Source organism: Eleutherodactylus coqui, chromosome 1 (genome assembly GCF_035609145.1).
Source record: "Eleutherodactylus coqui strain aEleCoq1 chromosome 1, aEleCoq1.hap1, whole genome shotgun sequence".
NCBI lineage: Eukaryota > Metazoa > Chordata > Amphibia > Anura > Eleutherodactylidae > Eleutherodactylus > Eleutherodactylus coqui.
The window spans coordinates 432567979-432582256 of NC_089837.1; the positions used below are offsets into that span (position 1 = coordinate 432567979).

At 43.5% G+C, this 14278-nt stretch overlaps 1 protein-coding gene across 3 annotated transcripts in view; it reads right to left on the reverse strand.

Moving 5' to 3' along the window:
- The window catches only part of ZC3H13 (zinc finger CCCH-type containing 13), a 57216-nt gene extending 43217 nt beyond the window's left edge, over positions 1-13999 (reverse strand). For 2 of the 3 annotated variants that reach the window (XM_066582053.1, XM_066582046.1), the window contains exons 1-5: positions 13596-13999; positions 6760-6893; positions 4252-4361; positions 1930-2041; positions 549-657 (exon numbers count right to left, since the gene is read on the reverse strand). In XM_066582053.1, the coding sequence (XP_066438150.1) occupies positions 549-657; positions 1930-2041; positions 4252-4361; positions 6760-6876 (448 nt within the window). In that variant the 5' untranslated portion in view covers positions 6877-6893; positions 13596-13999. The remainder of the gene's footprint in view (positions 1-548; positions 658-1929; positions 2042-4251; positions 4362-6759; positions 6894-13595) is intronic. The other variant, XM_066582061.1, reaches the window with a different exon arrangement.
- Between the last annotated feature and the right edge of the window lie 279 nt (positions 14000-14278).

Sequence of the window (14278 nt, forward strand, 5' to 3'; positions counted from 1 at the left end):
AGAGACAACCCCTTTAAGACTTGCAATACTGTGTAAATAATTCAGTTGCTTATTAGACCCGTACTACAACCAGGAAAACCCCTTTAAACCAAAGTAGGAAGCGTGAGCTAATTCTAGCAAGGATGTTCTGATAGCCAGTTACTGGTTTACTTCTAAGAACCTAGAGGGGGGGGGGGGGGAGGTTTCCACTATCCTTAAGTTGGTACTCACTCATTTTTCCACATTGGGCAACTGCATCAAAATAAAAATCAACAATTTGCAAAGAGACTTGAGTAGCAAAAGCACAGAAAAAAAATATCAAAGTATTTCTATATCTGATACGATTTAACATGAAAGAAAAAACTAAGTTTATGGATGCAGAAATCTTGGAGTGAGACCGTGCATTATATATTTGAAAAAACGTAGTTTCACACAGTTTTGTTTAGGCTATAAATACAGATACTATACATCCAGGTCATAACAATTTTACTCAAATAAAAGTAGTAATTGTCTAAAGGCACGTACTAAAAAAAAATAAAAAAAATTCTAAATGACTATGCTCTTCTCACCATCTCTAGTAGTTTCCCATTCAGCAGTTTCGTCGTCACTTTCGGGGGTTCTCTCCTTAGTGATTTTAATATCTTCCTTTTCTCTGTGTCTTCCCCTGGACGATTCTTTCTAGAATTAAAAAAAAGCATTTCCCAACATAAGTACTAGCAAACATATTACACTTAGGGTGGTTTAACACGGGCGAGAAATCACGCGAAAAGCAGATTAGGAAACCAATGATGTACAATGATTTCCTTACCATCTGCAATGTTTTCACTGATGCAATGTTGAGAGAACAAAAAAAATCGCGGCATGGCCTCTCTCTGCGATGCGCGATTTTTATTTATTTCCAATGTTTCCGTATGGATGCCTTTTTTCTTAATCGCAACGCAACATACGCACATTGCAATTGTAGCATTAGAGAGTCCTATTGACTTGTGCGGTTTTATTGCAGGCAGCAGCAATGCAAGATTATACTATTAAAAAAAAAATAAAAAACCTTAAGAGGAGTTGTCCGAGTTAAGGGAAACCCCTGTCTCTGAGTCCCCTATGGTAGAAAACAAAATGAGTAGTTACTCCCCCATTCGTCGCTCGCTGCCAGCTCCGGTCTCCCAAAGACATCACTCTGTATGCTGCACCCCTCTATATACAAACTGCAGCAGCCCATGACGGTGTACACTGGGTGCTACAGTAGGTTTACGGAATGTCACCGCTGTCAGTAAAAAGACAAAGGAGACCGGAGCCAGCAGAGAACGATGAGAGGTGAGCAACTGCTTATTTGTTACTTTATACCACGGGGTCCCGGTAACAGGGGTTCCCCTTAACTTGCAGAATCCCTTAACAGGAAACCTATCTTTAAGACAAACCCTACAAGAATGATATCTTCCCACTAAGCATCAGCCATTACAAGTGGCTAATACAGGTTCTCCAAATACGTTGGCATCTGTGACAGATCGGGTAAAATGACCAACTTTCTACATTTACTACATCATGTTTTCACATGGGTGTCTCCTCTGCTGTATTGTCGCAGGAAACCCCAATGGACACCCAAACAATTAGGGATGAAATGAAGTCTACATTTAAAGTGTTATCCAACCTTTTAAACCGGTTGACACTTTGCACTCCAACCAATCAGTTGACAGAAGGGGCCACCGGGCTTATGGAAGAGCTTACAAGGAACCCTTGTGCTGAGCAAGTAGGCACCTAACACCAACCCTTCCACAAGGACCATCACTATGTGAAACAAGGGACGGGAAACATTGCTTGGACCTGTAGATTCATACCAACAGAATCATTTTCATCTCTCTAGACTTTTCAGTATCACAGCACTGATGACATCATCAATCTATCCGACATAAATGAAAAAAAAAACAAAACACTCTTTTCCTTATCTTTTCATACCCTGGAGGGAGAAGTTTGTTCCTCCGCTGTACGTTTCTGTGGCTCTGACTCTACCTCCTGGCGCTTATTTTTCATTCTATCACGCAAGTCTATAGTGGGTCTTTCTGGTGACCTGAGATAAAAAAAAGCTTAATATACCACTTATAAGATAGAAAATAATAGAATTCTTCTTGATGCAAGAATACATTAAAAATTTCAGATTACATTTGCTTTCATACAGATATATACCAAACTAGCATGACAACGTAGGCCCTAGTCCCCTCTGCACTAGAGCTTGGTTAGGGCTTACAATTTCTATAGAATTAAGACCGAAATAAACAGATCAGTTTTTCCACATTGATTTAAAATGTTTTTTTGTTTTTTTTAAACCAAAGTGTTCAGTTTTCTTAAGGCTGGGTTCCCACAGGGCAGAATCCCGACAGAAATCTCACGGTTTGGCTGCAGCGAAAAAAACCGCAAGATTTCCGCTGGGAAAGCGCTGCTTAAAACCCGCAGTGTTTAGCCCCTAACACAGATGTGAACGGGGACCTCTACTCTGCAGCTATAGTGTACAGATATAGTGTCCATTCTTTGCCACGAAATTGGCTGCTGTATGTGAACCTGACCTAAAGGCAAGGGACAAATGTGCTATGGACAAATGTTGCATTATATATTCTACATTTCAAACTGTAGAAATACATCAAACATTTAGTTACTGAAATAAAAAAAAAAAAGAAGTCCTCCATAGTGCAGGGGCTGATATGCAAAGTCTAGAAAGCATGTGCCTGAGCGGGTTGTACAGGCGGCACATCGCTGCAGCTTTACCTGTAATAGTTTGATGCAGGACATCCATCATTGATGAAAAAAACCAAGGAAAGGGCAGCACGGCACTGCTGTCAGGTGAAGGAAGTCAGGGACCAGAGGGATGGAAATAAGGAGTCTATTTGGCAAAGCATTTTGGATTGAAACCTTCCTCATGCCTGTTGCTGAATAAAACCTCATCTTTGTTCCCATCCCTATGGTCTTTGCCTCCTTCACCCTACAACAGCGCTGTGGTCCTCTTGCCTTGGTTTTCTTTTCAAATGTGTAGTCTAAAGGCCCACTTACACACAAAGAATCTTTCGAACGATTGAAAATTTTAGTGCTCTTTTTGTGTAAAGTGTTAATAGCCACTAATGTTCATTAACACTTTATCATCTTCACTTGCATGTAAAAGGGCCTCCAGGATCTGTTTCTAGAGCCTAGCATGTGATTATTCCCACACTCAGCTGTGCACCGAGCTGCATTGCTCTCCATGCAGGTTACAATGTAATCTCCCGTGGAGAACACAGCATGTGGCCTTTCTTGAAAGACACTATCTCAATGCAGCTGATCGATCGACTTTAAGCTCACCTTAAAATCATCGTTCAGATGAAAAGTGCCTGATGCCCGCATTTATATATAATGATTATCGCTCATTTTCGGTCAGTCGAACAAATTTTGAGTGATAATCGTTACATGTAAATGGATCTTCAATGTAAGTGAGATCATGAACCTCCCCATATCAGGTGCTGATAGGGGGCCATTTTGGGTACTAGAAGGGGTCTGCAAACAAAAATAGATTAACATCCTAGGAAGAAACAACTACATCCAAATCAGATAGCAGTTGGGTAGCAATGACTAACTGGAAAATAACGGCATGAGTAGTGAAACCTTTGACAAAAAAAATAGTCTAATTAATAAGAAATCCCAATATACATAAATAAGGGAAATGAAAAATCTAACACAGCAAACCTATTCTTGATTAAGGAGTGGTCTTTTGGAAAAGATTCCCTGCACCTCTACGAACAGCCCGCCTCATCATCTTAAATGTTAACTTTTACACTAGTATTTTGTAGCTGGAATCAAACCCAAAAACAAACTGGGGGCATTTATCAAAGCAAGTGCAAAGGAAAACTGGTGCAGCTGACAACAGCAACCAGATATCAGGTTCCATTTTTCAGATACCTTTTGGAAAATTAAAGGCAAGACCTGACTGGTTGCAGTGCATAAGCTGCATTACTTCGTTCCTCTAGTTCCACCCTTTTTACTTAATTAATTAATAAATAAAATTGAAGAGAAAAGGAAAAGAAAAAAAGAGACATGAACAACTTTGCAAGGATGAGCTGAATACCCATCTCTTGAATGTACAGAGCTATGTGACCCCAGCTGATCCGTGAAGGTTCAGGATGGTGGGCCCTGGCTGATGCCCTATTGATGACCTACGCTGAGGATAGATCATCAATAGTTTGGATATGGCAAAACCCCTTTAAGAGAAACTACAGATCATACTGTATAAGACGTTACATCACTGGTTTGACTTACCTTCTGTAAGTACTGCTATAGCCTTTCCCCCTTGCTGATGGCACATGAATATATCTACAAGTATTACCATACCCACAGTTACCAGTTTTCATCCAGTTACGACACTGAGTCTGAAATAAGGAAAAGCGTTATTTTAGGTTTCTGTGGAAGACGTTGTTCCTCTATGGTGTGCACTACTGTAAGACAATTACTGCTGTATTCATGAACTCTAGATAGATGCAGACCATTCGTATCTTCATGACCTAATGAGGCCAAACGTGTTCAATGCTGCATCCAACCACACAGACCATTCATGTGACTAGCTAAAATGTGGATTAAATTTGAATGGGGGGCCCAGCTTGGAGTTTTGAAAAAGAGGCTTGATTTTATGAAGTTACGGTTAATTAACAATATCCAAATCCATTTTCCAACTATCCGTGTCTATTAGCAATAAGAAATAAAGGGACTACTATAGAGACTAGATGAGAACATTTCTGGAGATGGCAGCATTAAAAAGAAAAAAAATTAAATGGATGACATGCAGAACTTTTGGAGGTAAGTAGAGTCAAAGCAGAAATCATCAAGTTAGGAGTTCCTTCTAGTTCTATCACTGTTCTGCAGATGTAGTCAAAGGCCGACCCCAGTTACCTACTTCAGGCTGGTTTTACACAGTCTTTAAATAAAAAAACAGCACAGAAGCTTTTGATGTAGTCATAAGTATAATTACTTCCTTTATGTATCCAGCTGCTGCCAAATCAACTTATGGCTTTGGCACAAAAAACTAATTGAAAAAGTGCCACAAAACCCTGCAGTGTTTTCCAAAAACGCCTGTGTAAAACCACCCTAAAAGATGATGGAAATGTGGTCAATCTATGGAAGTACTAGTCATCTACTCACAGCAGGGAAAACATACTACCATAGAACACCTATTCTAATGAACGGACAATCATGTTATACACTGTGGAGCCAAGAGCATGAGAGCCCCACTTTAATAGCCCTCTGCTCTGGCTAATAAGAGTGGAGCTGGGGTCCTAAATGGTCCCTCTATGGCATCTATATACCTGGCACATTTAAAAGAATGACTGTCTGAATACAGTATAATGCAATACTATGGTAGTGCAGTATGCTGTAAAGGCGTTCAAACAATCACAAGTTCAAGTCTCCTATGGAGACAAAAAAAAACACTAAGCAAAAATAAGTAAAATAAAGTTTATTACAAAAATAATATTAAAGTTTTATAACTACTTTTGAAAAAGATTAAAAAAAAAGGTTAAAAAACCCTTCTCGGTTATGACATAAAAAGTTAAAATTGAGTATCGCTGCGTCCGTAAAAGTCCAATTTAAAATATAATGATTAAAGGGGTTCAGTCATTAAAAGAAATTAATTTTTTTTTTAAATTATACTTACCTATTTCTCCCCAGGCAGTCTACTTACCAAATCTTCTCCTGTCTCCTGCAGTTCACCCGGGTCACCTTACCTCCAAGCTGTCTGATTCTCCTGCTTCCTGTGACATTACGTACATTCACAGGCAGTCTTCTTCCTACCCATCAATCTACGGTACGTCATTAGTTCACAGCCCAGCAGGAAGTGCTGAGCTATTGCAGAGACTGCTCATGCCTGCTGTCTCTGCAATAGATCAGCATTCATTCCTAGCCAGTGAAGGCTATGTCACAGGGACGTGACCCTCACTGACCTGCAGGAAGAAGAATGCAAGAAATGCAGGTTTCATAACAAGCCGGGCGACTTGCGGTGAGCTGACCTAGGGGACTGGACAAGATCAGCAAGGAGAAGATGCCGTAAGAAATCTGACAGGGGGAGGAATAAGGGAGTATGACAAAACCCCTTTAATCCCAGATCGTGAATGAGATTTGAAATAAAAATAAAAAACAAAAAAACATTTATACAATGCCAAAATTGCGTTTTTCTACTCACACCATCTCCAAGAAAATAATTGCATAAAAAATAGATAAGATCAATAAAAAAAAAATCCTATGTACCCCAGAACTGTACCAATAAAAAACTACAGGTCACCTTGCAAGAAACTTGCCCTCACACTGCTGTACTGAATGAAAAATAAGTTTTGGGCTCAAAAGGTGGCAGAATTTAAAATAAAATTTTTTAAAAAAAAACCTATATAATTTTGGCATCTCCGTAACTGTTCTGACCCACAGAGAAAACAAAATCATTTCTACTGTGCTGTGAATGCCATAAGAACGAAAGCCCCCCAAAAACAATAGCTTTTTTTCCCATTTTACCTTTAGAAATTTTTGAAAGTTTTCTGATACAATATATAGTATGGTAAATGGTATTCTTGAAAAAAAAAAAATGCTAAAATCTGCATCTTATAAAATCAGAAAAATACAGTAAATAGCTTCCAGTGGTAAAGGGAGCAACTTACAGTATGTGATCGAGAAATACACATAAAAGAATTGCATTCCCTATTGTAAGGTGTAACATCACTTTATCTCTTGCCCTTTGGCCGTAAGCCTTTTTTGGGATATTGTGTATGAAAACATGTGTGCTCTTACCTCTGCACTATTCCCTGCGCTAGGTCCAAGCCGCTCAAAAACGCTTGGTCTACGTGATGTACTATCCGATATGGTCTTGGTATTCTCTACTGTGACCTTCCGTCGGATTTTTGACATCTTGTTCTTTTTCTTTCCTATTAAAAGGTAAAGATTTTGTCTTTAACCCTTGTGTGGTACCAACTTCAACATGCAGAACTGCAATGAACAAGGCTGAGGTCAAACAGACCCCATGGTACCAACCGAGGGTTAATACCATGCATCTTATGTATTAAAGTGCAGGTTCACTTCAACTACAGTTTACAGCAAAAGTTGAATACGTTTGTAAACACATAGCATTGACATTTTGTACCAACCTTGAGATACAGCCTGTATTAGTCTAGAGTCCTGTTCACAGTTCTCGAAGCTTCAGAGCTGAAACCTGACAACTTCTAAATCAGGAAATGTTCTATATATACACATTTGTATATACATCCTAAGGTTGCTTTCACACGGGCAGAATTACTCCTCAGTAATGTTGCAGAATTTGCATCCTTGCAAAATATTTAGCACCGAAATCTGCGATGCCAACGTGCAGATTTTTGATGCAGAATGAAAATAGCAGAATTCTGCTAGTAATTCCGCATCAGAATCAGCTACGTGTGAACACATCCTTAACATGATACTTAAAGGTGAGCATGCTCAGTAACCCCGACCACATACTAATAAATCTATACATTGTAATAGGAAAAGAAATGTAACTTGATGATATTTAATGGTTAGTGATCCCAAGAACTCTAACTAGATCCCAAACAGACGGCAAAACTCCCAGCACAGGAATTTAAAAGAATTACTTAGGGAACTACACAAGGTTCTGTTCACATACTGTTAAGGAGCTATGGCAGATTTGGTTGGCAATGATCCCTTTTACTTGAAAGTGTTAAGGCCCAATTAGACACAAGGATTATCGCTCAAAACCCGTCTTTTGAGCGATAATCGTTGAGTCTAAATGTGCCCATCTTTCACTGTTTGGCCAAACGACGGTTTCCAGTTCTGCTTGAACACTATTCTTCAGCAGCTAATAAGCAGGCCTGCATGCTGTGTTCTGCCTGGGGAGAGCTGATTACAGCTGATAACATCTGGCTTGCAGAACAGCAAGCTGTGTCTGCTGTCAATGGTGCTGAATTCTCCACGGGAAGCCCCTGGCTGAATAATGGAGCCAATTACAGAGCTCAGACCTCCTGCTGAGTTCTGCAACAGCTCCCAGAAGCTCATTTGCAAGCAAATGAAGCTAATAAAGTACTAATAGTAATTAGTGACCATTAATACTTTATGCAAAACAATCACTGATCTTTCAATCCTTTGAAAAATATCTGTGTGTAAATGGGCCTTTAGATTTTCCTCTATTTGGCTGAGCTATTCCAGCCATCAAAACTTTGCATGAAAAAAAAAAAAAAAAAAAATACATGTTAACTGGGTCCAATGTATTCTTGTACCGAGCACTGCGATCACACAGTGAGCAAATATACTCTTAAGAAAAAAAAATATCAAGCCACTAGGAGTTGTCGCTTTGCTACAAAGCTAGGCATGCATTTAAATCTCAAGCAGATATGCAAATGCTTAGATGAATGGTCTTGCCACCCGAGGCCCTAAAAGTGATTCCACCCTTGGCCTATAAAAGGCTCTCAGAGGCTACTGGTGTGTAGTAACCTCTTTTTCTATCTGTGTAGAGCTTGCTGACTGCTAGACGCCTCTACAATGCAATCAAAAAGACTTTGCCCCGTTAACAGCTTAAAAGGGGTGCATTATTGGAATGCAAGAAGTTGACCAAACAGTTGAGATGTTGGGACCAGCGATTGCATGAGGACACACACACACACACGGCAACTGGGCTCAGGACACCCTCGACTGACCACCAGTAGAAAGGATCGGTCAACAAGCACGAGCAGCTCCAACTGTTTCGTGGTCCGCCATCCAGAGATAGGCGGCACCATCGTAACAGGTCCCTCCGCCTGTCAGAACCATTTCCAGGCGCTTGTCTGAAGGACATTTTGTCTCATGGCACCCATTACATGTATTGCCTTTGACACCCACCCACCATCACCTCAGTTTGCAGTGGTATCATCAATGACGAAACTAGACTGCCAAGGAGGAACCCAGGTTTAGTTTGGGCACCAGCGACAGCCATACTTGTGTCTGGAGACCTAAGGAAGAGCGCCTCAACTCTGCCCCCACTGCTGGTGTGGTGGTCTGGGGGACCATCGCATACGATAGTCGGTCTCCCTCAGTAGTGGTACGAGGGACAATGACAGTTAAGCGATATGTTCAGGCCATCCTGCAGACACGTGTTCCTCTCATGGAGGCTTCCAAAAGGCATTTTCTCGCAGGATAATGCTGGGCTGCACACACAAGGGTTATCACAGGAGCCTCCACAACATTGTCACACTTCTGTGGCTGCCCGGTTGTCAGATTTATCAAAATGTGGACAGATATGCCGCAAGATCCCATATGGAAACTGTATGCCTCCATGAACACCCATATACCATCTTACATCCAAGCTAGAGGCGGTACAACAGGGTACTAGAGCATCCATGCCCGCCCGTATCACATCTTGTATCCAAGCTAGAGGCGGTACAACAGGGTACTAGAGCCTCCATGCCCGCCCGTATCACATCTTGTATCCAAGCTAGAGGCAGTACAACAGGGTACTAGAGCCCCTATGCCTGCCGTATCACATCTTGTATCCAAGCTACAGGCGATAGAACAGGGTACTAGAGCCTCCATGCCCGCCCGTATCCCATCTTGTATCCAAGCTAGAGGCAGTACAACAGGGTACTAGAGCATCCATGCCCGCCTGTATCACACTCAGCAAGTCAGAGGGTTCAATCACTAGAACTTTGCCATCAGTCCCACTCACACACAGGCGGGCTGTTCTATGATAGTCTGTGCCAGCTTCTTCATGGACAGAATATGGTAGCCTGTATTATGCTCACAGATTCCCAGAGCAATGGCAGAGAATTATTTGTAATTCCCACGTATGTGCTCATGTATGTAAACTAGGTCCTATAAGATGGTTTTGGTATATTATCCCCCTAACGACCACCCATACATCTTTTGACGTCAGTCGTTAAGGGTTTTTTTATTTTACAACACTGTCTCGACAGCAGCTGCATAAAAAGCCTGGTGTGGGTGTCCTGTGTGGTGCTCAGCTATCAGATGCCAGCTGGGCACTTGCTCTAACACTGGGGACTGAAGAAACCTTTGTTCCCCACTGTTTAACCCTTTACACGCCATGGTCAGTCCAACCATGGCATGTAAAAGGCTGACAGAGGGAGGGGGCTCCTGATGGGTTGAATATAGCCTCTGGGTCTGTCAGTTTCTGTAGTATAGTAGTGTACTAGAAAAGTGATAAAAGTTGGTGATATTCAAGTCCTCAAGTGGGATAAAAATAAAACATTAAATTATTAATTTAAAAAAAAAAATTTAAAAAAAGGCAAAACCTTACCTTTCCCCCTTTACTACATGATAATCGCTGTGTTCATAGTGCCACAAAGACAGAAAAAGTTAGTTTGGTATTTAACCCACACAGTGCACATCGTTAAAGAAAGCAAGAAAAAAAGAAACCTGGCGAAAATAGCTAATTTTGCCTACCATGCCTTACAAAAAACAGAATAGAAAGTGATCGAAACGTTGCATGGATCAACAAACTGTAGTATTAAAAAGTACAACTCATGCCACAAGAAAAGAAAACACAAAAAAAAAAACTTTCACAGTACGGTTAGCGAAAAAAATAAAAAATTTTAGGAATCTTTGAATTCGGCGATAAAAAATATTTTTTCTAAAGAATTGTGAAAAAGATGTAAAAGAAAATAAATCTACATAAATTTGGTATTGACTTAATCATAATGGCCTGCAGAACGGGGAATGCTGTTCAAGATAAAAAATTCCAGAATTACAGATTTTGTTAATCTTGCCTCTAGAGAAACAAATGAAATAAAAATATCAAAATGTTACATGTTCCCAAAAATTGGATAAAGGAAGACTAGAGTTCATCCCACAAAAGACAAGTCCTCATAGAGCTCCGTTAATAGAAAAATAAAAACGCTATGGCTCTTGGAATGCAGCAGCACAAAAACACCTTTAATTTAAAAAAAAAAAAAAAAATGGGGTTTTGTGTACAAAAGTAGCAAAACATTAAAAAATAAATAAAAAATGCATAAACTTGAAGGCCGGCTGTCCACGGGCGATGCAGTATCTCGTGGCGAAGCTCCGCCATGGGAGCCGCCACTAAATCTCTGCCAGTCAGCCCTATCTAATAGATAAGCTGACCGCGGAGAATCGTGGCAATGCTGCGAATTGCCCGCCGTGAGCAGAGAATCGCAATGATTCTCCGCGTGTGGACAGGCAATGCTATGGGAAGCGTCGGCTGGCGAATAAACTGCTGTGGACAGGAGGCCGAAATTGTACTGACCCGGAGAGTAACGTTATCACATTATTTATTCCGCATGCTGAAGCTGTAAAACTAAAAATCCAAAAAATATATGGCAGAATTTTTTTCTCCAATCCCCCTCGTTTAATCACTGTCTTTTATCCAGCGCTGACTGATTGATGAGGTGTCAGCCAATCACAGCCAGCGCTTCCAGGAGGCGGGAATTTTTGAATCCACAGCCAAAAGAGATCACTGCCAGGGACCCGGGGAGAAGATGTGGCCGGGCTGACAGCGCGCGAGACGTGATGTATGAGTATTGGGTTTTCTTTTTTCTTCTGCCAGGGATTAAATTTTAGCTTTGATAGTAGGATTTCCTGATGTCAAAGTTGCATCGCACTGCATGAAAAATCACGTTTTAGTGCCATGCAACACAACAGAGAGAAAGGCTCCATAGGGAAACATGGGCTACAAAACCTCACGAGGCGCGGGCATATCGCCGAACCTGCGATCTTTGTGTGTCTGATTGTCGCATGCTACACAATATCGCATGTGTGAAGTAACCCATAGGAAACTATGGGCTTCTCATACATGCGATTTGTAGCAACGCTACAAAATTGCGTGACTTTGTCGCTCGTGTGAACGAGGCCTAAGACGCTACATCTGCTTTGATTGGCCAGAGCTGCCCAGTCAGATCCACATATAGCTTCCTAGACTATAGATGTCTACTAATACACAGTGTTCATCAGGGAGTAAGAGAGACTTTGTCCAGGACCATAGTGTCGCTTTCACACCTAATTCATGTATTTTTTAGCTGAGGTAGTAAACCATTCTAAGGGTTTGTTCATATCAGCGCTTTTTTGTTTTCAATTCTGCTATTCCGTCAGATGAGCAGCAAAAGAGAAAAAAAAAAAGCAGTGGTTTTTTTGTTTTTTTTTAAAGCCTACAGACAGTACAGGCGCCGCGTGACGGAACTCAACACAATAGAACAGTTTGTTATCCCTTTAACGGATCCGTTTTTAAATGAATGTTTGTATTCCCTTCTGCGCACAAACAAAAAAGACAAAAACAGATACGTTGAAAATGGAAACAAAGCTTTGGGACTAATTCTTTAGCATTACTCCCCCACTGACAGCAGACACAGCAGCGCAGCACGCGGACCAAATCGGAACCCAACCTGCAGAGCGGAACACACGCCAGTGTGAACAGAACCGGACAACCAGCAGATCCCAAACGACACAGACAGGCCGGCGGCACATCTGTGGTGGAGGTTCTGCAGCAGCTCCGGCTCAGCGGAAACAGAACGGCCTCCATTATAGTCAGTGGGATCCATCCACGGGGATTCCCCATTGCTGCATTTGAAGTAGATCCCCAAGCGCACATGTAAAACCACCCACCCGTAACATGGCAGCTGTTACACTGCGCTGCCCACCGCCAACAGTTGGGCAGCAGAGGTGCCAACCAAACCACCAACACACTTATAACAGGGGGTCAAAAACTCAGCTGCGATCTCCTCACTAGCGCCATCAGCTGTAGGCATGCTGGGACTTGTGGTTCCATCCATATGCTGCAGACAACTCTCTGGCCCCCGGTTATACAAGGGACTGTCGCAGCTGTGTATTAGAAGCACTGATGGGGGTACTACAAGTCCAAAGACCCCCGGTACAACAACCAGCCCTTCTAGCATGTAGGCTGGGGGTACTACAAGTCCCAGGACCCCCGATACAAGCAGCCCTTGTAGCATTTAGGCTGGGGGTACTACAAGTCCCAGGACCGCCGATACAAGCAGCCCTTCTAGCATGTAGGCTGGGGGTACTACAAGTCCCAGGACCCCCGATACAAGCAGCCCTTCTAGCATGTAGGCTGGGGGTACTACAAGTCCCAGGACCCCCGATACAAGCAGCCCTTCTAGCATGTAGGCTGGGGGTACTACAAGTCCCAGGACCCCCCGATACAAGCAGCCCTTCTAGCATGTAGGCTGGGGGTACTACAAGTCCCAGGACCCCCCGATACAAGCAGCCCTTCTAGCATGTAGGCTGGGGGTACTACAAGTCCCAGGACCCCCCGATACAAGCAGCCCTTCTAGCATGTAGGCTGGGGGTACTACAAGTCCCAGGACCCCCCGATACAAGCAGCCCTTCTAGCATGTAGGCTGGGGGTACTACAAGTCCCAGGACCCCCGATACAAGCAGCTCTTCTAGCATGTAGGCGGGGGTATTACAAGTCCCAGGACCCCCTGTACAATGAGCAGCCCTTCTAGCATGTAGGCGGGGGTACTACAAGACCCAGCACCCCGGTACAAGCAGCTCTTCTACATGTAGCTGGGGGTACTACAAGTCCCAGCAACCCAGTACAAGCAGCCCTTCTAGCATGTAGGCGGGGGTACTACAAGTCCCAGCACCCCGGTACAAGCAGCCCTTCTGTGTCTCCTCACCGATTTTCCTTGGATTGCGGCGGCCTAGGCCGCCTGCCCCAGAGTCCCGGGCCGTGACCGCTGCGTGTCTGCCGGCCGCTACTGGGAGCTCAGCGGCGTCTCCCAGTGCCGCGGACCGACCGAGTGCCTGAGCCCGGCGAAGCCGCCCGCCGTCTCCAGCCGCCCTCCTTGCAGGCAGCTGCCGCCCCGGCTCCTCCTTCCCCCTCCTCCTCTTTTTCTTCTTCTTCCAACACTGCGGCCCCCACTGCGGCCGCCGCCGGTCCCGGCCTCCGGGAGCGATCGTGACGCAGCACCGGCTACTAAGTACCAGGCGGAGGGGGGGGCGGCAGGACACAGGCCGAACACCAAGCCTGCCGGAAACACGGCGCACACAGCAGCGACTCAGCAGGCTACGACCGCAGCTACTGCGCCTGCGCACTGACAGACGCAAAGCCTGCCGGGAAGCTGCGGGCCGTGGAACAAGGGGAGGAAGGAAGCTGCGGGCGGCGGCCTGTGTGCACGGGGCCAGCAGTGCTCCTCCTGTCCTGGCCAGCACCCTTATCTCCCGCCTGTAGTACCTGCTGGGGGTCATTTATAATATTAGCTTCATATTATACAGGGCTATTATCTGTCACTGGGAAGCCATAAGAGCGGTCTGCGCTGTCGCCTAGGAAACCGCACGCGTATTTACTGCAAAACAGGGA